The following is a 26,185-nucleotide window of genomic DNA, read 5'->3' as shown; positions in this document are numbered from 1 at the left end:
AGCATGAAGACTATAATCAATAGTATTGCATTGTATATTAAAAGTTACCAACAGGGCCCGGAGAGATAGCACAGCGGCGTTTGCCTTGCAAGCAGCCGATCCAGAACCAAAGGTGGTTGGTTCGAATCCCGGTGTCCCATATGGTCCCCCGTGCCTGCCAGGAGCTATTTCTGAGCAGACAGCCAGGAGTAACCCCTGAGCACCGCCGGGTGTGGCCCAAAAACCAAAAAAAAAAAAAAAGTTTCCAACAAAGTCATTCTCAAAATTCCTTTAACATTGGTTTTGTTGTTGGTGTTTTGGTTTTTAGACAACACCAGGTGGTTCTAAGTGCTTACTCCTGGTGGCGTTTGAGGGACCATATGTGGTACCAGGGATCAAACCTGGGTCAGCCACATGCAAGAAGAGGACCATCCATTGTACTATCTCTTTGTCCCCCCAAATCTGTAAAACTTTATGTTGCTCTATAATAACTAGAACTACAGCAGTGGTCATGTTAATGTATACAAATAAGAAATTGTGTTGCAAACCTAAAATTAATGTTACATGCCAACTTTACCTCGATAAAAATATTTTTGATAGCAAATAATCTGGGCCTAGGAGAATAGCACAGATATTCGGAGTACCTGTCTTAAAAGCATATGATAAAAATGTGAAATCTGCAGTGTCCCACATGCACCAACAATAATCCTGGCAGCTTGGATGTTTTAACTTGCAACTCTGTTGTGTTTGTGTTTTTTTTTTTTTTGTTATTTGTTTTTTCGGGCCACACCCGGTGAAATTTAGGGGTTACTCCTGGCTATGTGCTCAGAAATCCCTCCTGGCTTGGGGACCATATGGGACTCTGGGGGATCGAACCACAATCAGTCCTGGGTCAGCCACATGCAAGGCAAATTCCCTACCGTTGCACCACCACTTCGGCCCATCTTTTGTCTGTGATTCCTAGAGCTTCAAACAATTCCTAGTTACACCACAGTGAGATGTGTTCAATGCACCACAAAAAAAGGGGGTGGGACCGCCCCAAGTAAGCACCATAACAAAAAAAAGATGTCCAAACACCTTGTCCAAAACCTGTGTGCCCAGGCAAACACATGTAATGAGCACAGCACCTCAAGGAGAGGCAACTGCAATGAGCACCATGGCTATATATGTGACTGCCACAACCTCATGTGTGACCCACAGCTAAGAATATGTGAGCAACACAGTCATGCCCTGTGCAATCTTTGGCTATAAAAACAGCATCCTTAAAGGAAAAGGAGAGAGAGGAAAAGGAAAAGAAAAACAAAAAGAATTATTTTAACTTTAGCTTTCTGTCTTACATAAATGATATTCTTTGTGAAGTATAAAAAAGATTTAAGTTAAATGTTAAAAGCATAGTCACATAATTTGAATAGAGATTAGCAAGAAGTACACTGGAAGATCACAATCAAATTCCTAGTCTTGGGGACGTATACAGCAAAGCCCAAGAAATTCCTTCTAAAATTAAATAAAAAGCATAAAACTAACATATTTGTATAATAAAATCTTAGGAGATGGCATTTAATTGAGACTTACAATATTGAATATGCCTATAAGTGACCCCAAAATCCAATGGCTCATATGATTCTGTTACTGCTTTCATTTGGCTAGTATTTCTGAGCTCCCACACATACACAGAACTTGAGAACATGATCAAATATTATATAGGTTCCTGGGAGGGGGGGGATTTAGAACTTAATCCCTATGACTCATGTTACTTTTTCTCTGTAAATCACATTTACTCTATATATAATTAAAGGAGTGAATATTTAAAGTTATAAAAATTTTCACTTTTCTGATATTATAATAGCAATAAAAATGAAAATATCCAGAAAATTGAAAGAGCAAGACATATTTTCATTTCCAATGGGATTCTAGTAGCTTAAATGACATTTTACTGCAGATCACTTAAGAATCACAAATTATTAATCTATAGAGTAAATATATAATTTTTTAAGTAAATAGTTTTATTTAGAAAAATGTAAGGAGAATCAGAGAGGAAGTACACATTGCAGGTTGTAAGAATTAGCCTAGAATTAATTCTCCAATTAATTTGTTCTGTTTTCTTTTGGGGGTGACTTCCAGCTTGGTGCCTGGGGGCTATCAGTAGTGCTTCAGGGAATTATACAGTGCTGCTGATAGAAACTAGGGCTCCCTAATGCAAAACATGTACTCAGCCCATATATTTTTAAACTGATTTGAAGAATTTTCCTTTGGTTTCTTTTTTTTTTCACTATTTAAAGTATAGTTACCATAAATAATAGATACCTATACCATAATAGATTTATATAATATCTTATTTAAAAAGGATCTCCTAAAACTAAAAAGGTAGTAAAACAATTGCTCAAAATTTGATAAGTTCACTTTTATTTTATAAAAACATGTTATTTACCTCATTGAACCATATAAGGCATTTCTAAATATAATTCAAATCTCATAAAAGGATTCTGCTAGGGACTGGAGTTGTGGTGCAGGGGTAGGGCGTTTGCCTTGTACACGCTAACCTAGGAAGGACGGCAGATCCCCCGCAGCCCATATGGTATCCCAAGCCAGGGGCGATTTCTGAGCACATAGCCAGGAGTAACCCCTGAGTGTCCAGTGTGGCCCAAAAACCAAAAATCAAAAAAAAAAAAAAGTTTTGCTAAGTCTTATTATGAGCTGCAACATTTTATCTAAAAATGGTGATAAAGATTTAATTAAATGAAAACACAAGATATGGAATAACAGACACAAAAAGCAAGTTTCTACTAACATTTTAAAACACAGCTAAACAGACTGGAGAGATGTATAGCACCTAAGATATCTGCTTATATGCAGCCAACTTGGTTCAATCCCCAGCACTACCAGGAGGAAATCTCTGAGCACAAAGCCAGGAAAAAGCTTTCAGTACCACAGAGTGCATTCCCAAATCAAAAACAACAACAATAAAAATCACACAAAAACCACAACTCTACTCCACAAAAGAAAATCTATAGCTATACAAAAAATTCACAAAAATATCCTGGTAGGAACTCGCCAATTTAGACACCAATGTGTATCTGCAGCCACCTATTGTTCAGAAACAAAAGAAGTAATAAACTCATCAACTAACAATACGAGCTTATAACCCTTCTGATAATGACTTAATGACCTCATTGTGAAATACAATAATTTTCACTTTTTTTAAAAATAATTTTGCTCTCACTAAACTAGAAATAAATGTATTATAATCGACTATGTCAACTATGTGAAACATGGTCTTTTTTTTTTTTGTAATGGTTTTTATTTATTTATTTTTTCAAACAGAAAAAGCCATTTAATCACACATATACATTCATAGGACTTAAAACAAAATGTAATATAAAATATAAAAAAAACCAAAACCCCACAACAAAAAAAAATTACATTTACTTGTAAACTGCTTAAAAGCTGGTGGGTTGGCTAACAGGGCTGCCCAAGAAAAGCAAAAGCAGATATAATGAGGTACATTTTCAATGAATAACCACCACAGATCATGTGAACTGCTCTAGCAGCCCAGTCACCTGTTCCCCAATCTCACCTCCTTAGAGACAAACCAGGGCAGTCCTCCCATGAATTGAGGGCTCCAGCTATATCGATAAGCACCTCAAAGAACAGACAAAACAAACAAACTAAAAAAAAAAAAAACTAAAACAAACAAACAAAAATCACGCCATGGTCTTGAATCTTGAATTAAGAAACACGGTCTTTTAAATAATTTGTTAAAATTTTTTAATTTTCACAAAAATATCAGTACTTTTATATTTAAAACCAATAAATTATAGTACATACCCAACATTAACTTTGTCTGGCAAGTCCAAAGTTCCTCCATATAAAAACTGCATCATAACATCCATTTCTACATGGTTTATACTAAAAAATAAAAGAGAACTAAACTCAAGTCAGGAAACGATTGAAATTTACTTGTTATCAATGAGACATTATATTTTCCCATAAACATTTAGCAATGAAAAATTCTAAGTGTTTAATTAAAGAACTTACTTTTTTTGTTCTGGTTTCAGAGCTTACTCCTGGCTTTGTGCTCAGTGATCACTCTTGGAGGTGCTCAGGAAATCATAGGTGGTGCCTGGGATCAAACTGGGGTTGACTGCAAGCAATGTAAGTGCCTTATGCCCTGTATTATTATTATTATTATTATTATTATTATTATTATTATTTTGGTCTTTGGGCCACACTCGGAGAAGCTCAGGGGTTACTCCTGGCTAGGTGCTGAGAAATCGCTCCTGGCTTTGTGGCTTGGGGGGCCATATGGGACACTGGGGGATTGAACTGCAGTCCATCCTAGGTTAGTGCATGCAAGGCAAACACCCTACCACTATTGCCACCACTCTGACCCCTTGCTCAGTATTATATCCTTGCCACTTTTTTTTTTCTTGGAGTAAATTTATTGTAAATTTGTATGTCATACATTTTTCTTATGTAATAATTCCTGCAGTACTGGAAATCATTGCTGAAGATTAAGGCCAAACGAAAGAGGATCCCCAATTATCTGCTCAGCTTCTTTGAATAGTGTACTTTTATATATTTAATCAAACTATATGAAGCATACCAGTCTACTATTATTATAAGTGCAGGAAAAATTACATTTTAAGATGAGTGAATATATGAGATGAAAATCTGATCAAAATAATTTCTATGATAAAAATCTACAGAATAGATTTTGTATAAATTATTTTATATAAATAAATAAAAGAGTATAAATTGCCAAGAAATGTGTCATTTTAGTTTGCTAATATACCAGCATTTTAAGATTAATATTTTAGTTTATTTGATAAAATATTTATTTTTTGCTTCTATAAAATATTTTTTTAATAATTTTTTATTATGAATTATGAGAACAAAAGATGCAAAGAAAGAGGATAAGGTAAAGTTACAGTGGAAGGACAATCACCCATAACATAATTTTCAGAAGTCCCCTTGCTGATATCTTAACTTTGAATTTTCACCAAAGAAAGTTAAGATAAATAAAACAGAATCCATGTGCAATTACTTTTTCCCTCAAGTCCCCAGATTGTAGCACATTATAATATTTCTTAACAGCACACAAGGCAATCTAAAGCCATCAAACTTACGTAACTCCTTAAACATTAGAGGCATAGTATTTTTTACATTTCCATGTACATGCATATTAGCTTAAGTTAACCTCAAATTTTAAGTGGGTGTGTTTTAAGGATTAGAGTCAAAGGAGCACAGTAAAAACGGTGTTAGAGTGGCAATTGTTGTTTGCATAGGCCCACCAAAATATGAGAGGCATGGAAAGGAATAGCCTTGGCCTAAATACAAAGAGATCCTACCCCTGAAGTTTCCTGGCATAAGACCAGCTCTAGGCCTCAGGAAAGTTATCGTTCGCTCCAAGACATTGTCCGTAGCGCCAACACACTTATCACACAGTCTCTGTTGTTGGTCTCATGTTTCTGTATTAAAGATTCTGGAATCTGCATGTCCTACATTGAAGTCATGATGTGGAGTGCCTTCTCGTTTCACCTCACCATGAAAGGGGAATGCAGGAAGCCCTGTCCTGTAAGCAGGTTGTTGTTGTTAAGTCTTCTCAGTGTTAAGGGAAGTCTCTTTTGAGCAGGATGATGTCTGAGCAGTGGTAGGATCTTCCATGGTAGAGGATTGCTTCCAGGTGATGTTATAGACAAACCTCACCATAAAGGGGCAATACAGCAAGCCCTGTCCAGTAAACAGGTCATTGTTCTTGTTGTCTTCTCAGTGTTAAGGGATGTCTCTTTTGAGTAGATCGATGTCAGAGCAGCTGTAGGGTCATCCCTGGTACAGGAATGCCTCCGGGTGATGTTATATACAACCTTGGATGTTTTGTAAATGTCTTCTGTAGATCAAGGGGTAAATGGAGAATGCCCATTCTTCTGAGGCCTGTGCCAGGTCTTTATGTCAATGTTCAGGGTGTAAGGTCTCATTGCACTACAAGATTTGTGTGTTCCCATTTCTATTAGATAAGAACTTATTGGTATGTATAGTATTTTCCCATGTTAGTGTGCCTACGCAAACAAGATATAAAGCCACGTGGTGCTATCAGATATATGGGGGCATAAGAACATTTCCAACAAGACCCATGACTTGGTTCAAACATAAGTATTAAACTGAGGGATTCTTTCACACCAAATTCCATATTGAGCAGTTCACAAAGAGAAGATAAAAAACATGGGGGGGGATCATCACTGTATAAGAAAGTATTTAGCAAAAGTTATAGCCGTCAAAGAAAACACCCATAAAATGTTGAAAAGATATGTGTCCTTTTTATGCCTTTTAAAATAGTTGGGTGGGTGTTAACTCTAGGGCACCACTTTGGTCTGTGAATTAGGACTCAACAGTACTTAAGTTAGAAAGGGTAAAAAAGGAGTAATGATGATAGGAGTTAAAGAAGTTAAAGAGAAATATGAACTTATGAAGGGGTATGCAAAAGGGCAGATTACAAAATGGACATTCTGCATACATAAAAACATAATTCAATGATAGTGAGTACTATTAATGTTTCTTGTGAGGGTACTATTAATGTTTCTTGTGCGCGCGGGGGCTATCGCCCCCGCGCGATTTTGAAAATGTAGACTGGACAGAAATTACCAGTGCCAGCCAAACCTCCTCCTGCTAGACTCCCGGCTCCCAGGAAGGAGAGATCCTTCAAGAAGCTGGGAGAACAGAAGTTCAGAGCCCCACCCGGACCCTCCCTAAGGAGCCGCATGGATAGTGGGGGAAGGCCTAGGGTACCTTCAAGCTCCACCAAGGAACCCAACTCACCGGCTTGCCCAGGGGTGTGGCCCGGGGAAGCCCTGGAGATCTGGAGCAAGGTGGCAGAGGGGTGCTGGGGTTACCCAAATCCCGCACCCCCCCTAGGCCTGGCCAAGCAGGCCTCCGGCATGGCGTGGGCCTGCCAAACCTCCTCCTGCTAGACTCCCCATCCTTGCCACTTTTAACACAATATCTATGCAGGAATTCCATTAATTTAAACGATGTGTAAATGCAATGAATTATGTTATTGGTATGCTATCAAGACATTATTATGCATCTTCTGTAATATATATTTACAGATAGGATTTTAGAGACAACAATCCAACCTCTAGGTCACAGAGAAATCCTCTCCTCACAGCTTTGACAAATGATCTTTCTTTTGCCAAACAGTGTCAGCCTTGAAATCATGAAGATGCAGGTTCAATCCCTGGCATCCCCCTGCATTGCTAAGTGTGATCTCCAGCATCGCAGTGTATGATCCCTGCTGTACTATGACATATTGCAAACAAATGTGCAAATCCTGAGAGACCAAGTATGTGAACCCATGTGTAATACAGTCAAGTGTGTGAGCACTACAACCAAGTGTGCAGTCTCATTACATGTCAGACCTCTGAGACTATCATTACAACAAAGGTTTTGTAATGCTATACAAATTCCTTATTCTGTACTATTTAATCAGTGGCTCTCACTTGGTCAATGTCCTTTTTGTATAAGATACTTATTGTATCTTGTAAAGAGTAAAAGTATCACTCAAGAAGTAGTTGGGGAAAATAATTTTTATGTCTTGCTGACTCAAATCATGAACTCTGAATTAATGACTTTTTCTCTCGACTATGTTTATCCAAACCCAAAAATTGGTCTACTTTCTTTTATGACTGCTTTGTTCACAGCATTGTTACAGGATTTCTTGAATCTTGTCCACCTTCTACTTCTCTGGAAAGAGGGAACTGAATTGTCAGGTTAGTGGGCGAATCACTGTTGTTAAGGAGGAACTGAAGACACGAAGTCATTCTATGTCTCCCCATTCTTCCCATTCTTGCACCAAATCAATGGGAAGAGGATATGATATGGCGAGAACTGTACCTGCATTCCAGGTTTAGACTTTCTCAAGGAGGCTGTCTCAGAGGGGACTTAACAAGCAAGTCAACTTTGGTTTTTACATTAAAGCATTTTACTGCTTTAGCTGTTTTTAAATCAGTAATGAAAGAAAAATATTTTTGCTTTATTAATGATTTGGGGCTATTAAGGAGAAAATGCATTGTTTATTGCCCCCCTCAAAACTTCCAGAGCATCTAGATAAATGTCTAAACCAAAGCCCAGGGTTCATTTGAATCATCTCTCTTATTATACACCATTATATATACACCTTCAAATTTTTCTTGAGTTCAGTTTCTGCTGTCATTTTCCTTTCCCACTGCCTTGGTTTAGCATCTCATTTTCTCTGTATTAGGACAACGTCCTCTTGTGTAGATTTCCTGGCCACAATAATAATCTTCTTGAATCCCATTTGCCGCAATGCTATTAGAGTGACTTTGCTAAAATGCAAATATGATGCAGTTCCCCATTTTGAAAACCCTTCAACAATTCTACATAGCCCCGATATAAAAAACCAAGTTCTTTAGCTTGATGTACAATATTCTTTATCACCTAACCTCTGCTTCTCCTTCTCTAGCAGCTGATGCAAGATAAATGACATACACATTTTCTATACTTGAACTACTTATAATTCCTTATGCATCCATGCTTTAGCACATTGCTCATTCACTGCTTAATATGCTTTGTTCTACTTAGTTCATCTTTCAGACAAAAAACATGTAGTCTTTTACCTGATTGTTTCTTAAATTTTCCCATAACCAAAAAGTAGAAATCAGTGAATGTTATAAAACAACAATAACTAATCTGAGCACTTACTATGAGCCCATCACAGATCTAGTAAGCATTTTTGAAAGCTGTTTGCTCATTTAATCATCCTAACAACTCAAAAGTAGATGCTATTATTAGTCTCATTTTACAGATGAACTGAAATTAAGTAATGTGTTCAAGGTCAAACAGCTATTGCAGCATTGCAATTTAAATTTGGGTAGAGTAATTGAAGTCTGGACTTTTCAACTCTATTTCCATTATGACACTTAGCAAACTGGATATGTAATATCATTGTTTATATATTTGTTTCTTTTTCTAGACAGCTAAGCAAGATAAGAGTTTGTATCTTATTTACTCTGTATTGCTAGTAGCAATGATTCACACTACCCATTCCTACTCCAGGAAATCCAAAGAATTTAATTTATCCATAAAATATTGGAGTAATTCTGCAGTAATAATTGGGATAGGAACAGTGCTAATGACCCCAATTGATTGTTAAACATAGTATCAATAACTACTGAGAATAAAGGGGAGGACAAGTAGAAGATAAGAAATTATTATGTGTCCAATAGGGTAGGACTGCCTTTTATAATACACATTATGTGCATATCTGATGAATATTTAATGAGGGCCCAGAGAGATAGCACAGCGGCATTTGCCTTCCAAGCAGCCGATCTAGGACCTAAGGTGGTTGGTTCGAATCCCGGTGTCCCATATGGTCCCCCATGCCTGCCAGGAGCTATTTCTGAGCAGACAGCCAGGAGTAACCCCTGAGCAATGCTGGGTGTGGCCCAAAAACCAAAAAAAAAAAAAAAAAAAAAAAAGAATATTTAATGAATGGCTAGAGTACTTAGAGCACCTTCTTAAATCTTCAGAGAAAAATTGAGAAATCTTCAGAGAAAAACTGGAATTTAATGAATATAAACATTATTCAATTAATTTAATAAATTTTTACTGACTTCCACTATAGTTAAGAACAGGTTTATGCTGATTCCAAATTACACATATTTAGTATTTTTGTATGAAGTTTAATTTTTTTGTCTTGGTGTTTTGGCCACATCTGTTTTGATGCTCAGGGGTTATTCCTGACTATGGACTCACAAATCGCTCCTGGTTTGAGGGGACCATATGGGATGCCAAGGGATCAAACCACAATCCGTCCTAGGCTAGAGCTTGCAAGGCAGATGCCTTACCTCTGGCGCCACCGCTCTGGCCCTTGAAGTTTAATTTTTTTAAATAAAATAAATGATTTAATTAAATCACTGTGAGATATACAGTTATAAAGTTGCTCAAGATTGAGTTTCACTCACACAGTGTCTAACACCCATCCCTTCATCAGTACACATATCTTACCACCATGGCGTCCATTTCCTTCCCACCTACCCTTTGCCTCTCCCTTCCTTGCCATTATGGCAGACATTTTTCTTCTTACTCTCCCATTTTTCTCTTCCTTTTTTCTTTTTAGACACTGTGGTTTGCAATATTGTTATTGAAGGATACCATACATATCACTTTATCTCTCTTCAGCACCCAGTTCTTGTCTAGAGTGATAATTTCCAACTATCATTGCTATATGGTATCTTTTTTGCCCTAACTGCACTCCACACCATAACTTTAATATTTAAAAAATGTTCAATTTTTCAATGTTCATTTTTATATACCATAATTTAATATATAAGCACAGACTTTATCATATTATCTATAATTTTTCTACAACATTAGCATAATTTCTAGAATGTAAGTATTCCACACACTTGTCCTCCTAGAGATTCAGTAGAGCCCGAGGATTTGGTGCTATGGTGCCAAGAATTACCACAGCCACTCCAGTGCTTAGATACCTCCAGGGCCAAATCCAGAAGTGCTCCAGGGTCCACATGGTACCAGGAATTGAACTGGGATGATCTGAGTGCAGACTATGCATATTAATCCCTATACTAACTCTCTGGAACCTCTGATGGAAAGATTTGAAGCACCATTCCCACTGGAAGGAGAGCTTGTATGAGATTAAAATATCACAGATACTCAGAGGCAGGAAAAACATGGAGGACAGAGTGCTAAGATCAGACACTATGTGTTGAATCTACTAAAATCTGTGCTGTATGTGTGTTTCCTGAAGTTTTAGATTCCTATGTATGTGTGACATGTAACATAGGGTCTCATTCATTCACATTATTAAAGGACAGACTCTATAATAGACCTTGGGACTAGAAGAAACTTGCATTTTTGAGAGTGAAATGAATAGTAAATATGTAAATAAAATGGAAAAAAAGATAATTTTAATGGCAAAAGTGTGTAACTACAATACAAAATGATAAGAGGATGGTGACTGCAGAGCAGAGGCTACTGCAACTTCAGCTGCAGAAGGCTGCAAAAAGCTTATGCAAGATCTTATAGGTATGGTAAACAGTGGGTTTAATTCTATTTGTTATAAGAAAAGCATAGAAAAATTTTGGACAAAATAAAAATGATCTGAACTAAATTAAAAAAATATCATTCTGAAGGTTCAAAGTATTCCCAAGAATCTCTCAAGGGAGATGGAAAAAATCTAAATTTATGCTTTTAAACTCCAAGTTGCCAGTGGAAGGCTTCTATTTATGTAAGATGGAAATACACTGGGATCTTTGCAGAAATGTTGGCTGTAATTCAATTCCCATCACAAGATGTGGAAAACTTTCCTTCTCTAACATAAGAATTAACTCTATACCCTTCCACTTTTTACCTTCCTTTCTAGGGCAAGGCTAGGACCCAAGATTATAGCAAGCCACTAATCTCAATTTGTTAAAAATTGTCCCTCTGGAAAAATATCTTCATTATATTGTACAGTAACCAACTCATTAAAACCACATTGGTTTTTTTCTGTCAACCCAGTTAGGATTTCATTCTAATCTACAGTAGAAAATATCTTATAGACATGCAATAGTGGACAGGTTCAAGGAGGGACTATGACCACACACAGACAGGCATTGATGTTCTGGAACTGGGGATGGCCCTTACTTGAATGCATTTCTCTCTAGAGCAGGGAAATTAATCTAACTGAGGGAAATAAGGAAAAGATAAATTCTATTCCTTGAGTCTCTCTGTACAGTATTTTACTATATACTCTCAAAAACCTCTGAAAGCTCAAGAAAAGGAAGTGATATACCTGTCCATCCCAATTATAACAAGTAAGAGCATACAGTATCACTGCTACAGAAATATTTCACAGTATATTGGATTGAAATTTCATTTAATTTAAATATTATTTAAATATTACCAAAGAATTAAAATTATTAAAAATTTGAGCCATAAAGACAGTACAAGCACAGCAGGTAAGGTTCTTATTCTGCATGCAGCCAACTCAGGTTTGATCCCTGGCATGGCACACAGACCTTCTAGCCCCACTAGGAGTGATCCCTGAGTAAAGAGCCAGGATAAAATACACAGCTGAGTGTACCCCAAAAGTTTGTCCAAAGAAATGTGAAATTTGGCAGAGAGGGCCTACTTCCTGGGAGGTCCAGGATCCACTCTTGTTGCTTCTCAGTCACTAATGCTAGATGACTGAGGATTCAGTGCTGCTTGGACCTTGCAATGTTGGAGGTTACCTAAATCAACATGACAGTGCTTGGGGACCATAAAGTGTACGGAACTGCAATGGGCTGGACACATGCAGGCAAGCACCTTGACCCCTGTACTACCCAGCTCCCTCCCAATTCAAAATTAATTGATTTTTTTTTTTGATAATACCTGGAATGATCAAGGGTTACTTCTGGCTTTGCACTCAGAAATTACTTCTGGTGGGGCTCAGGAGAACCAGGTGGCATGTTAGGTCTCAAACCTGATGGGCCACATGCAAGGCATACTTTTCTATTCTACAGCTCTGGCCTCAAAGATGTGATCTTTTCAGAGTGAACACTTTAAGTTATTTAGCCATTATTTACATATTTTGGTACTAGAGATATATAAAGTTATAATTTGAAACCACTGCTTTGACATTATATACAAGTGAAAAAAGCAAAAAACACTGTATGATTACAAAAGAAGGGTAAAGTATCTGTCAGGAGACATTTCCTGTTTTCACTTAGTAATAGAAAACTTTTTGTTTTATCAAGTAAAATAGTTGAACCAATAAAAGTCTCCTCTTTGTTAATTCAAAGGCACTAGAATGAGACCACTTAGCAGTGGGCCACTACTGCTAGTCCTGCACTGTGGCATAAGAAGAGTGAATAAAAAGCAAAGACTGAGCCAAGGGGAAATGCTGTGAAGAGGAGCAAATTTGGCAATATGCTGCTGGCACCACAAAGTACAGGATACTTTTTTAGAGGGTTTTGTGTCATACACACACTGGTGTGAGAAACTACTCCTGACTTTGAGCTTGGAAGGATCATTCCTGGTGGCTCATGATACCATGTTGTGCCATAGACTGAACAGAGCTTTTGCACACAAAGCAAATGCTCCAGGTTATCGAGCTGTATCTTCCTCCCACAGACAACTTATTGAGACTTTGAAACCAGTTTGGCCTTTCCTTTCCTTTTTATTTTATTTTTTTTTGGGGGGGGGCACACTCAGTGGCCTTTCCTGAACATGCTAATAGTCAAATCACTTTATAAGAGGTAAGATATTTCCACTAACACCATCATGAAAGTTAGAAACTTACAAAGGCTAGGCTGGAGCACATGGTTTGTATACAGGAAAGAAGTGATCCCAGAGCACAGAGGCCAGTAGTTGCCCAGGTATGCTGGATGTGGCCCCAAAATAAAGCAAAAGAAAGAAAAATGCAATCTTACAGTAGAAGGTTTAGTGACTAACAATGGAGGGATTACATATATCACTGCAGCATTTATAACAGTTTGGCTACATATGAGCAGCATTATATCTAAAATTGAGCTTTGCCTAGTAAGCCCCAGGACAAGTATGTGAACACTACAACCAAATGTATGTGACCTCCTGTCACCAAAGCAAAAAAAGCCACAAAGGGAAGGGGGGTGGCTAGAGCAATGGTACTGCAGCTAGGGTGCTTGCCTGACACACAGAGCTGATCCAGGTTCAATCCCCCGTACCCTATATGGTCCTTTGAGCATCTCTAGGAGTGATCCTGGAGTGCAAAGAAAAAATAGGAGGTGGGGAAACACATTATATACTTTTTTTTTTTTTGGGCCACACCCGGTGGTGCTCAGGGGTTACTCCTGGCTATCTGCTCAGAAATAGCTCCTGGCAGGCATGGGGGACCATATGGGACGCCAGGATTCGAACCAACCACCTTAGGTCCTGGATCGGCTGCTTGCAAGGCAAACGCCGCTGTGCTATCTCTCCGGCCCCACATTATATACTTCCTTACAATGTTTTCAAAATTTAGTTTTATAAGGGTCAAACCCAGAGGTCTGAGAACCAACCCACAAGATACTTACTTAGTCACTAGCCTGATGGTTTGGTGTTCAGGCCTGGTATTGTGTGTTCAGAGCCTGGCAGTTCCAGGGGCTAGTGGGGTCATCTCAGGAGTGCTCAGACACCACCACAGGTTATATTCTATTTTTTTTTTTAATTTTGGGCCACACCTGGTGATGCTCAGGGGCTACTCCTGGCTATGCGCTCAGAAATCGCTCCTGGTTTGGGGGACGATATGTGACGCTAGGGGATTGAACCATGGTCTGTTCTGGGTCAGCTGTGTGCAAGAAAAACACCCTACCACTGCACCATCCCTCGGGCTCCACAAGTTACATTCTTGGTGCTCAGAGGGCCATCTGGTGCTGGAAATAGAATTCAGCATTTCACGCATGCCAGGCAAGGGTGCTTACCCCTCTGAGTCATATCTCATACCCCAGAATTCTAATTTTATAGAGAAATCAAAATGTGAAAGGCATTTGGGCATCCCTTTTAATTAGTAAGGGAACCAGATGGTTATAACAGAGAGCTCAAGATAATGAGACATGTGACAAATAAGTGATGAATAATAATTTATCAATTTTTTCCCATGCACCCACTGTTATGGCATCACCACTTTTGCTATTCCACACCCAAGTTGCTGGCCAAGATTAGTACATAGGAAACATCCACGGAGGAAAAAAACTCCCTCTGAACACCAGGTAATTTTCCTACTGAGAAAGCTTGTATCTCCATTTCATCATTTAAAATATTTATTTAAGCTTATCTCTTAATGGTTGTTTTGGCAATTTCAATTGTCAACAACCACATAGACTAAACACTGTATTACTATGGATCGTTGAAATCCATGCCTGTCTAAAGTATTCTTAAAATAAGAAACACCCCGTGTACTCTATCTGTGCCATCTTACCCAAACCAAATCCATACCTAAATCCCAGTGTGACTATATTTGGAAATAGGGCTGAGATAGTAGTAATTATGGATAAATAAAGAAATAAGCATGTTCTGCCACTTGTCCTGCTCTAAACCCTTGTCCTGCTGTAATAGGAAGTTTTATAAAAAAGCAAAACAAACAATAAACCATCTTCATCTTGGCTTTTTCAAATAATGAGGAAAGGTTCTATGAGCACCTAATAAATGTCTGCAAGCCTCACATCCAAGGAGACCACTGTCTCTGGATACTGTCTTTACTGAAACCATTCAAAATTATGAGAAAAAGTATTTCTGTTGTTTAATAAGTCAGTCTTGGTGTGTGTTGTACCAATCTAAGAAGATTCATTCTATTGCTATTATAGATATTTCATACTAAATGTTTCTTCCTGCCTTATTTCAAAAAATATACCTTTTTAAATGTTAATAAAGCATACAAAACATTTTATTTGAATTACAGGGAAATAAAATTGTGCTTTGTAGGAAGTATTGTTTGCAATCATTTATAGTCAAGCTGTCTTGTAAAAATTATTCTTACCCTTGAAGAGCAATGTACTCTTGGGAGCTTTCAGCCCAACAACCACTCAGCATTGCAGCAAAATAACGAGATCTGGCACTTAGGATGGCCCTAGAGGGAAGAGGGTGGGAAAAAAATACAGGTAAACATTTATGTACTATATAAAACATAAAAATTTTTATTGCAGGTTAGGTAACACAATTACAATAGTGTGAACATTCATGGCTTGGGCTGAAAGTTACTGCACCGTCACCACCACAGTGCCTAAAATTCTCCAGCAGATTCTGTTTCCTGTTGCTGTTTGGGGTCACACTCAGTGGTGCTCAGGGATCACGCCTGGTAGTGCTCAGTGGAACATAAATGATACCAGAGATTAAATTTAGGTGAGCTAGGTACAAGGCCAAGAGCTTTACTCACTGTATCATCTCTCTATCAATGTTCTCCTTCTAGCAATTTTTTTTTACAGAATATTCATTTTAACTCATAAAACATGATAGCCCAATTGTCTTGTTATTGTTGGTAGGATTAAATATAGATAAACCAAACTAAAAAGAAAAATATAAACATATATATGCTTAAGTATGTTTACTTCTTGCTAAAATACCAATTTTAATAAGGTTTTATTTTATTTTACTTTATTTATTTTGTTTTTTGGGCCACGCCTGGTGGTGCTCAGGGGTTACTCCTGGCTCAGTGTTCAGAAATTGCTCCTGGCAGGGTTGGGGGACCATATGGGGTGTCGGGAATTGAACCCGGGTCCATCCTGGGTCAGCAGCATGCAAGGCAAAAGCCCTACCGCTGTGCTACCACTCTGGCCCCTCAAATACCAATTTTAATGTCAATTTATTTTCCAAAAAATTTCCTTTGAAAGTTCTTTAATTCTAATAATTATTTCATGAGTAAGAGCATATTAAATCAAATACATATGGATGGGCTGAAGCAATAGTACAGTAGCTAGGCACTTGCCTTGCATGCTGCTGACCTGGGTTTGATCTCTATCACCCCATATGGTACCAAGTGCCCATCAGGAATAATTTCTGAGTTCTGGAGCTAGGAGTAATCCCAGAGTATGAATAGGCATGGCCCCAAAACAACAACAATAAAAAATCAAATGGTCATCAAAATAGACTAGCAGGTTTTAAAAATATACCCATTTTAGATTTTTTTAAAGTTTGGTAACTTCAAAGTTCCATAAAGTTACTGTGTACCTACTGATGCGATAATTTTTAAATGTATATGAAAAGTAAAGAACCTAAAATAGTTAACACAATTATGAAAAAGAACAGAACTTGTCAATTCCCAGAGTTACTATAGTTACAGATTTCAAGAGAGCACAGTGCAACATGGTATAGGTGAAGAGACATAAATAGATCAAGAAGAGTATAGAGGGATCAGAAATAGACCTACACAAAAATGACAACTGACTGGTAACAAAAGCATGATGGCACAAGTGTGTGACCTCCAGTGAGTAGCTCAACTAAGTATCTGACTCCCTGGGGTGCCTCAAAACCAAGCCTATTGGCACCAGAACTAAAGGATGTGAGCACTGCAACTAAAGCATGCAACAATTCCTGTCATTCAATAACAAAAGAGGGAGAGAAGCACCAATGAAGTGGAGGAGGGAATTATGTGGGGGATAGAGAGTGGGAAAATCATTATGGCAGTTCAACAGAAAAGTATGCTTTTTCTCACAAATAATTCTGAAACAATGAAAAATCCAAATGTAAAATGAAACAAATCTAGGTAGAGAAGTTCGGCAATAATTAACCTGATGAAAAATAAATGCTTGGGTAAAAAGTTAATTCAAAATGGACCTTAAGTCTACATGAAAAATACACAACCATTAACTTCTCAAAAAAACAAATCTGTTACCTTAACAATAATTTTTTAAATACCATCGAATCTCAACCCATATAAGAATAAGAGTTTTTGTTACATCCAAGTCTCTTAAAATGTCTGCATTATCTGCAGGTCCACATCCACACTGCAGTCCTTCTGAGTGCTCATTCAATTTCCACATGCAAATGATCTCCCTGCTTATATCTCTGGGGTCTTTTTGGAACAGGAAGCAAGCAGGCTCCAGTCCCCCCTACCAACAGCTACACTCTCTGTCATTTCTACAGGCCCACATCCAGACCCCAGACTCTCTGCTTGCTTATTTCCCAGGTCCATAACTGTTCCCCATGCTTATCTGCACATACTGCTGCTTATACTCTGAGCTGGGTGACTCTTAAGAACTCAGATAGCTGTAAGACAGCACAAGTCACAACTCATACTGCATTCACTTAAACCTCCTGCAGTGAATCAATGACTCAGTTGGCTTGTCCCCAAGGACCTCATGCTATTAATTCCTTATTTTTAGTCTTGTCCCCTCTTTATGGAAAATCTCACAAGGCAGTAAGGAATCAGCATTGCTTTTGTTAGTTTATTTTTGGGTCACATCTGGTGGTGCTCAAAGGTATTTCCTGGCTCTGCATTCAGGAAACAGTCCTAGTGGTGCTCAGGAGACCATGAGATGACAGGGATCAAACCTGGGTCAACCTTGTGCCCAACAAGTACCTTACCTACTTAGGTACCTTTAGCTCCAGACCCAGAAATCAGAGCCTTAAGTAGTAGTTAGCTAAGAGATAAAGCAAGGTCAAGATGACATTGAAAGTAGCCCTGAAATCCATACCACTCTTCAAAACCACAAATCAGAAAGAGCAAAATGCTACTGGGAAAGAAAAAGAGCAACACTCAACCTCAGTCAGAGTGCTCCTACAGAAGCATATTACAAAAATTCATCCTCAGAGCACAATAGATGCAAAGGGGATCCACAAGGAATCCACCAAACTCAATGAGGAAGACAAAGTATGGAAGGTTCTACCAGTGCCAACCATCTCTAGAGTCTCTCAGATAAAGACTTTAAAGACATATGATGAAGATGCTTAATGAGAACAAAGAAATAATAGTACAGATAGTCAATAAAACATAAGCAAGAATAAAAGAAAATATGCAAAAATAATAAGCAGATGGTATTATGGAACTGAAGAACACAGTAGGTGAATCAAAAAAAAATAAAATCTCAATAAAAGGCCTCATCAGAAAAAAAAAAAAAAAAAAAAAAAAAAAGAAAGAAAGTGATCTCAGGGTGAGATGATTGAAACCTCTGCCAAGGGTCCTCAAACTTTTTAAACAGGGGGCCAGTTCACTGTCCCTCAGACCATTGGAGGGTCTGACTATAGTAAAAACAAAACTTATGAACGAATTCTTATGCACACTGCATATATCTTATTTTGCAATGAAGAAACAAAACAGATACAAATACAATATGTGGCCCATGGGCCATAGTTTGAGGACCACTGCCTAGACAATAATAAAAGATAGGAAAAAATCTGAAAAAAAAAAAAGAAAAGAACAGCACACAAGAGAATTATGAGATGAGTCCAAGAGAAAAGATGTAAGAATCACGAGTTCCCGAGAAATATGAAGGTGAATTTGGTAAACACTAGTCAAAGGAAAACATAGATAAGAATTTACCAGAGCTGGCAACACATGTCCTCTGTTTGAAGAGGCCTCCTTTGGACAGAAGGAGGATCCTTTTGGATTAAAAAATTACAAATAGTAAAACTCTAAGACATATTAAGCAGAATGGCCACAGCCAAAGAAAAGAACAGAATATTAAAAGCAACAAGATAAGGTCACAGTGTGCCTCTGTCAAGTGAGGCTATCAGCCAGAAGAGAATGGGTGGGATATGGTAAAAACAAAAACAAAACAAAAACAAAGAAAAAAACACCTCAATGACATGAACTCCTCACTGTGAATATTCTATTAAATAAGATTACCATTTGTATTTAAGGAAAAGATACAAGTAACAAGTAATAATATATCTATCAAGCTAGTTTACCATTTGAATTTAAAGGAATAATACAAATTACTTCACTGACAAGTAACAGCTTAGGAAATTCATAGCTTGGAAACCAGTTTTTCAAGAAGTATTAAAGAAGCTTTTCTTTTCTTTTCTTTTCTTTTCTTTTTTTTTTACCAATGGAACAAAACTTTTACAAAATGATGGCAATTTCTTCAACTCAATAATCTCACTCAATATAATAGCCTGCATTCAACAATCAAGAGACACAGAGTAGCAGAGGAAAATATAAAATTAAATCCAACTTTCTGAAGCATACAAGAGCTATACCTGAATAGTCAGGGTAAATAAAGTTTCAAAATCAAAGGCTGGAAAACAACCTTACAGGCAAACAATCTCCTTAAATAGACTGAGGTGACTTTATCTGGATCAGACAATATAGTCTTCAAATTTAAATAGGTGTTGAGGAATAAGGATAAGTCTCTTCTTAGTGATTAAAGGAGCAATACTTAATGACGAAAAAGTAGGAAGAACCCAAAAACCAAAAAAAAAAAAAAAAGTGTGAAGACTCACACATATATGTACATAATGATGGATCATCAAAATATTTCAAATTGCTAACAGACATAAAGATACTAAAAGCAATACTAGTAGGAAACTTCAACTCTCTTCTACCACTGCTATTTAGATCAGCTAGGCAAAAAACCTTTAACAAGAAAACAGAATGTAAAAACAAGGTGCCTATAAGGAGAAAGTGTTTGCAAATTACATAGCAGTTAAAGAACTATTCAAAACTTAACAACAAATTTTAAAGTGCAACAATAAGACAGCTCTATCATTACAGTTTAAATGGTCAAAATAGTTAAAATAGTGTTAAGTTTCTTTGTTTCGTTGTACAAATTTACTGTACATTCATTGTCAAGGTGTCCAAGACCCTTTGTCACTGTCACTTCTAGTCTATCTCTTCTACACGTATCTAATCATTACCTCCTAAACTGCTTGGCTCAGATTTGCAGAGGTCAAAGATTTCTCCTCATTTGAAATCTATTGCACTGCAAAGCACAAATAAATGAGTCCATTTGAAATTTGTTCTGCTTCCTAGAATTTATTCCACTTAATATATCAACTTCCAGTTCCAACAAAGTTGGAAATTTTGTTGCAAACTGCAGTATTTCATCTTTTCTGTGTTTATCTGTCGCTGAATATTTAGGTGGTTTCGATATCAAGATATCGATATCAGGATATTATTAGGACAATAATTAAGAAAATATTAGGATAATAATGCTATTAGGATATCATTATACAACATAGACTGTTGTACTAGTGCTGAATTGAACATAGGCACATATATATCTTTTTGAATGAATGATTTTTGTGTTCTTAGGATGCATGCCAAGAAATGGAATACATTACAGGCTATCTTGCTGGATCATAGGAAAGCTCTATTGTTTGAAGAGAACTGTCCACATTATTTTCCATAGAGCTGAAGCAGACATTCCCAGCTACTAGAGAAAGAGGGTTCTATTTTTAACCAAATCTCCACCAACATTGGTTGTTTTCAGTTGTTTTGATATATGCCATTCTCACTGGTATAAGATGATATATCATTGTCACTTTTATTTGCATTTTCTGATAACAAGTGATGACACTATTTCATATGCATACTCACTGACCTGTCCTTTTTAAAGAAGTGTCTGTTCATCTCCTCTCCCCATTTTTGGCAGTGCTACCAAAACAACCCAATTTAAAAGTGAACAAACATGTTCACAAAAACTCACCAAAAAAGTTCAAATAGAAAATAAGAATATAATAAGATTCCAATAGCCAAAGAAAAAGCATAGTGGGTAGAGTGCTTGCCTTACATATAATCAACCTAGGTTCAATCCTTGGCTTGCCATAAGATCCCCTGAGTCCACCAGGAGTTCAGAGTCAGGAGTAAGCACTCGTGACCATACTGTGGCTTAAAATAAGTAAATAAATACAAAGATTCCCTATAAAAAATAAAATAAAATAGGGCCGAAACAGTGGCACAAAGATAGGGCATTTGCCTTGCATGTGGCTGACCCAGGACGGAACGTGGTTCAATTCCACAGCATCCCATATGGTCCCCTAAGCCAGGAGCAATTTCTGAGTACATAGCCAGGAGTAACCCTGAGTGTCACCGGGTGTGGCCCCAAAACAAAACAAAAAATGAAAACAAAAACAAACCAACTAAAATAAAAACTAAAACAATGAGATATCAAATAAAAGAAACCTAAATATATAAACTGCTGATGAAGATAAAAAAAAAAAAAAAGGAACCATATATTGCTGGTGGGAATGTTACTCCTACTTTGAAAAACAACTGGCATTCCCCATCCTAAAACACCATGTAGTTACACGCCTGCTAGCCTGGGGACTTTGACTGGACTACATGAAATTAAAAAGATTCTTTATGGCAAAAGAAGCCTAAGCTAAAATGAAAAGACAGCTGAGAGGGAAACATTTTGCACTCAATACATAAGATAAAGAGTTGATATCCAGGGCCAGGATGATAGCACAGCAGTAGGGCATTTGCCTTGCATGCAGCTGATCCAGGACGAACACAGGTTTGATCCCCAGCATCCCATATAGTCTCCCTAAGCCTGGAGTGATTTCTGAGCTCAGAGCCAGGAGTAACTCCTGAGAACTGCCAGGTGTGATCCAAAAAAGAGTTGATATGCAGGTTATATAAGTACTCATGAAGATCAACAACAAAAAATATATAAACTCCATAAAAATAGGGAGAAGAAATACACAGACACTTCTCTGAGACCAACAGGATGGCCAACAGACACATTAAAAAATGCTCATAATTAATATTAGAGAAATCCAAGTCAAGACAACAATGAGATATCTTATATCAGTAAAAAATGGCACATATCAAAAATCCTGGAAACAGGAGCTGAAAAGATGGTATAGTGTAGGGTGCTTGTCTTGCACACAGACAATCTCAGAATTCCATCTGGTCCCCTGAGCAACACCAGAAATAATTCCTGATTGCAGAGTCAGGAGTAACCCCTGAGCATCACTGAGTGTGGCCCCCAAACAAACAAACAACAGTGAAACTGGACAATATATATTGGTGGAATGTAGTGAAAAAGGAATTTTCTTCACTGCTAGTGAGAATGTTGTCTGGTCCAATCCCTATGGAAAATAGTATGGAATCAACTGTTTGATTTGGAATCAACCTAGATGTCCAATGACAGTTAAGTGGATCATGACTATGCGGCCTATATACATAATGGAATGTAAGAAATGATGAAATCGGGTCCGGAGAGATAGCACAGCGGCGTTTGCCTTGCAAGCAGCCGATCCAGGACCTAAGGTGGTTGGTTCGAATCCTGGCGTCCCATATGGTCCCCCATGCCTGCCAGGAGCTATTTCTGAGCAGACAGCCAGGAGTAACCCCTGAGCACCGCTGGGTGTGCCCCCCCCCCACCAAAAAAAAAGAAATGATGAAAACATGCAATCCATAGCAACATGGATGGAACTGTAAGATACCATGTTAAATTAAGTAAGTCAAAATAAGAATAATCACAGGGTTATATCACTTATATAAGGTACTAAAAATAAATGGATGAGGGAATTTAATAGTTTAAAAGGGAATGCCTAAATCACCCAGAGTACCTAGAACAGAAGGAAAGAAACAGAGTGAATGGGCTGGAGCAAAAGTAGTGTGGATAAGGTATTTGCCTGTGCAACTGACCTGGGTTTGATCCCCAGCATCCCATCTAGTCTACTGAGCCTGACCAGGAGTCATTCCTGAGCACTCAGGAGCATCCTATAAACGTTGCTAGGGAGTGGGAGAAGGTCCATCAATAAAGGAAATGGGCAAGGGGATTCAGTTACATTGGCAGGGTTAAGGAAGGAAAGAGCTAATATCCAAACCACAAAGCCAACATTACTGAAATCATGAGATCCAAACTTTAACAATTGAACTTAAAAAGGAACTACAATGGTGGTGGTAGGGAAGGGAACCTGGAAACACTGATGGAGGGAAGTTACATGGTGGTGGGATCAGTGCTAGAACATTGTATGTCTTAAACTCAACTATAAATAGCTTTGTGAATCATGGTGCTTTAATAAAAGAATACAATTGGCAAGCTATTAAAAAGTTAAATAAAGTCTTACAGCGTGGTCTAACAATCACATTCTATTATTTGTCTAAATGATCTGAAAATCTATTGTCCACAAAGAGCATACAAATATTTATAACATCCTTATTCATTATTACCCAAACCAAGGCATTCATAATGATTTTTAGTAGGTAAAGAAGCATAGTACAATTAATTATAAAAAACTACTCAGTGACAGTTAAATATCAAGTCCACAAAAACATAGACAAATAAAATATTTACTACTAAAAGAAAGAAATGGGTATGAAAATATTACTATATGATTCTACTTATACGATGTACAGGAAAAGCAAAAATATGGAGTCAGTAGAGTAGTGGGAGAGAAAGTGAGAAAACTATAGGGAGGGATTCAGTAAGTTGGGCACAAGGCATCATTTTGTTTAAGCTATTCTGTATGATCCTATAATGGTAGATACAGAAGTTTTATTTATAAAAATACATTTAACTCAACATCAAAAGTGAATTTTATTATACACAAATTAAAACAAGAACCACCTAAGAGATCAGGGAATACAAGGATATTATGCAGACTGTTATAAAAGAATCTAACCACATTACAAAGGAAGAAAGTGAGGACACAAATAACTTTGAAAATGAATGGTCAATAAGAATAAAAGCAAAGAAACCACAGCACTGAACTATGGCTGATAAAATTGTTTGCCACAGAGGCACAAGTGAACAATCCTGAACCCACTCTGTCTGAGCCACTTCACAGGAATGTCATTAAACAAGTACTAGGTAGCAGGTGAAAAAGTCCGATTTCTAATCTTACTGTAATAGAAGACTATAATAAGAAAGGAAGACTAAGATGATCCATGTGGGAATAATATTAGAGATATTGAGTATGAATTTGTGCTTAGCTTAATATAATAGAAACATTTCAGGTGTGAATATATGCATGTTGATATATACACATATATTTACTTTCTCTGTCAGCTAAGAGGACTTAAAAGAAATAAGACAAGTAAAGCTAGTATTCAGATAGTTATTGATTTTTTTGTTTGTTTGTTTTTGAGCCACACCTATTTGATGCTCAGGGGTTACTACTGGCTAAGCGCTCAGAAATTGCCCCTGGCTTGGGGGGACCATATGGGGCGCTGGGGGATTGAACTGCGGTCCTTCCTTGGCTAGTGCTTGCAAGGCAGACACCTTACTTCTAGCGCCACCTCTCCGGCCCCTCAGATAGTTATTGTTAGATTAGGAACTATGAAGTGGATAAGTGGTAGAAACATGTGTGAGGCCATGGGTTCAGTAACCAGCATCACACACACAAAAAAGAAGAAAATGAATGAATAAAAAAAGGCCTAGTCTCATATAAAATAAACCCAAATAACAACAACCTAAAAGATACTAGTGTTAAAAATGAAAGATGCTCTCTTATCTACCCTTAACCCCCTTCTTCTCAGATAACTCCCAATTTTCTTTCTATACCCAAGTTTTTCTAGTTGTTTTATTCATTTTCTTTGCTTATTCATATAGAATTATCAGTGAAATGATGCAGTACTTGTTTTTATCTGAATTATTCACTTAGCATAATACTTTCAAGTCACAATCATGTTGTCATGTTTCCAAACTTTGATTCTATGATATTCACACAATAATAAAGTTGTCTAACAGTTAATTTTTCAGAATATATCCCCATTGTTAAATAATGTCAAACTGTAGATCATAAAGTGGTTCTATCTTTAATTTTCTGAGAAGTCTCCATACTGTTTTCTAGAGGCTTCTCTAACAAAATATGATATCTGACAATAAGTGTTCACTAAATAATTATTATTATTATTATTATTGTTGTGGTTTTTGGGTCACACCCGGCAGTGCTCAGGGTTTTTTCCTGGCTCCGTGCTCAGAAATTGCTCCTGGCAGGCATAGGGGACCATATGGGACGCCGGGATTCGAACCGATGACCTTCTGCATGAAAGGTAAATGCCTTACCTCCATGCTATCTCTCTAAATAATTTTTTTTTTTTGGTTTTTGGGCCACACCCGGTGATGCTCAGGGGTTACTCCTGGCTGTCTGCTCAGAAATAGCTCCTGGCAGGCATGTGGGGACCATATGGGACACCGGGATTCGAACCAACCACCTTTGGTCCTGGATCGGCTGCTTGCAAGGCAAACGCCGCTGTGCTATATCTCCGGGCCCTCTCTAAATAATTCTTAATGAAACACACTACTCAAATTCCAATTTTCTGCTTACTTTATCTCACCATGCCTCATGAGAAAGTGACATAAACTTATATCAATTTTTTCTCCCACCCCCAACTTATATCAAGTTTTAAAGTATAGAGGTATGGTAGGCAAGAGGCTGCAAGTGGACCACATAACTGACCTGGTCACACCATGTCACTAAAGTTTCTACTACACTGGCTTCATGGTCACTTTTTTAAGGTAACCTATGCCTGTGAAAAAAGGGCTTTAGTTTGTTCAAACTGGACTTTGGGACTTCCAATAGCCTGCTTAACTTGTCATAGACTTGCATAGAAGCTCTACCCACGATTCCCTCTTTTCTTGTCTTTTTCATTCAGTTCAGATCATCTCTGCAAGTTATCTCTGGATCCTCTTCAAGTTCTCTCACATGCATTTACCCTAATAAAATTCTTGAAAATCTAATATGAGAGAGTGAGTATACTGTAACGGATACAGCGACTGCTTTAAATGCTGTTAACCCTGGACAAACCGCAGTTCGAATCCCGACCTCCCACATGGTCCCCCGAACGTGACTTCTGGCT

General features: G+C 37.6%; 1 protein-coding gene across 1 annotated transcript in view; it reads right to left on the bottom strand.

Moving 5' to 3' along the window:
* The window catches only part of BTBD8 (BTB domain containing 8), a 99,942-nt gene that overhangs the window by 30,618 nt on the left and 43,139 nt on the right, over positions 1-26,185 (bottom strand). Inside the window, exons 5-6 of the mRNA XM_049772306.1 lie at positions 15,473-15,562; positions 3,805-3,885 (exon numbers count right to left, since the gene is read on the bottom strand). Coding sequence (XP_049628263.1) covers positions 3,805-3,885; positions 15,473-15,562 — 171 coding nt within the window. The remainder of the gene's footprint in view (positions 1-3,804; positions 3,886-15,472; positions 15,563-26,185) is intronic.

Source organism: Suncus etruscus, chromosome 4 (assembly GCF_024139225.1).
Source record: "Suncus etruscus isolate mSunEtr1 chromosome 4, mSunEtr1.pri.cur, whole genome shotgun sequence".
NCBI lineage: Eukaryota > Metazoa > Chordata > Mammalia > Eulipotyphla > Soricidae > Suncus > Suncus etruscus.
The sequence above is the reverse complement of the archived record's forward strand: the minus strand, read 5'-3'. Positions and strand labels throughout refer to the sequence as shown.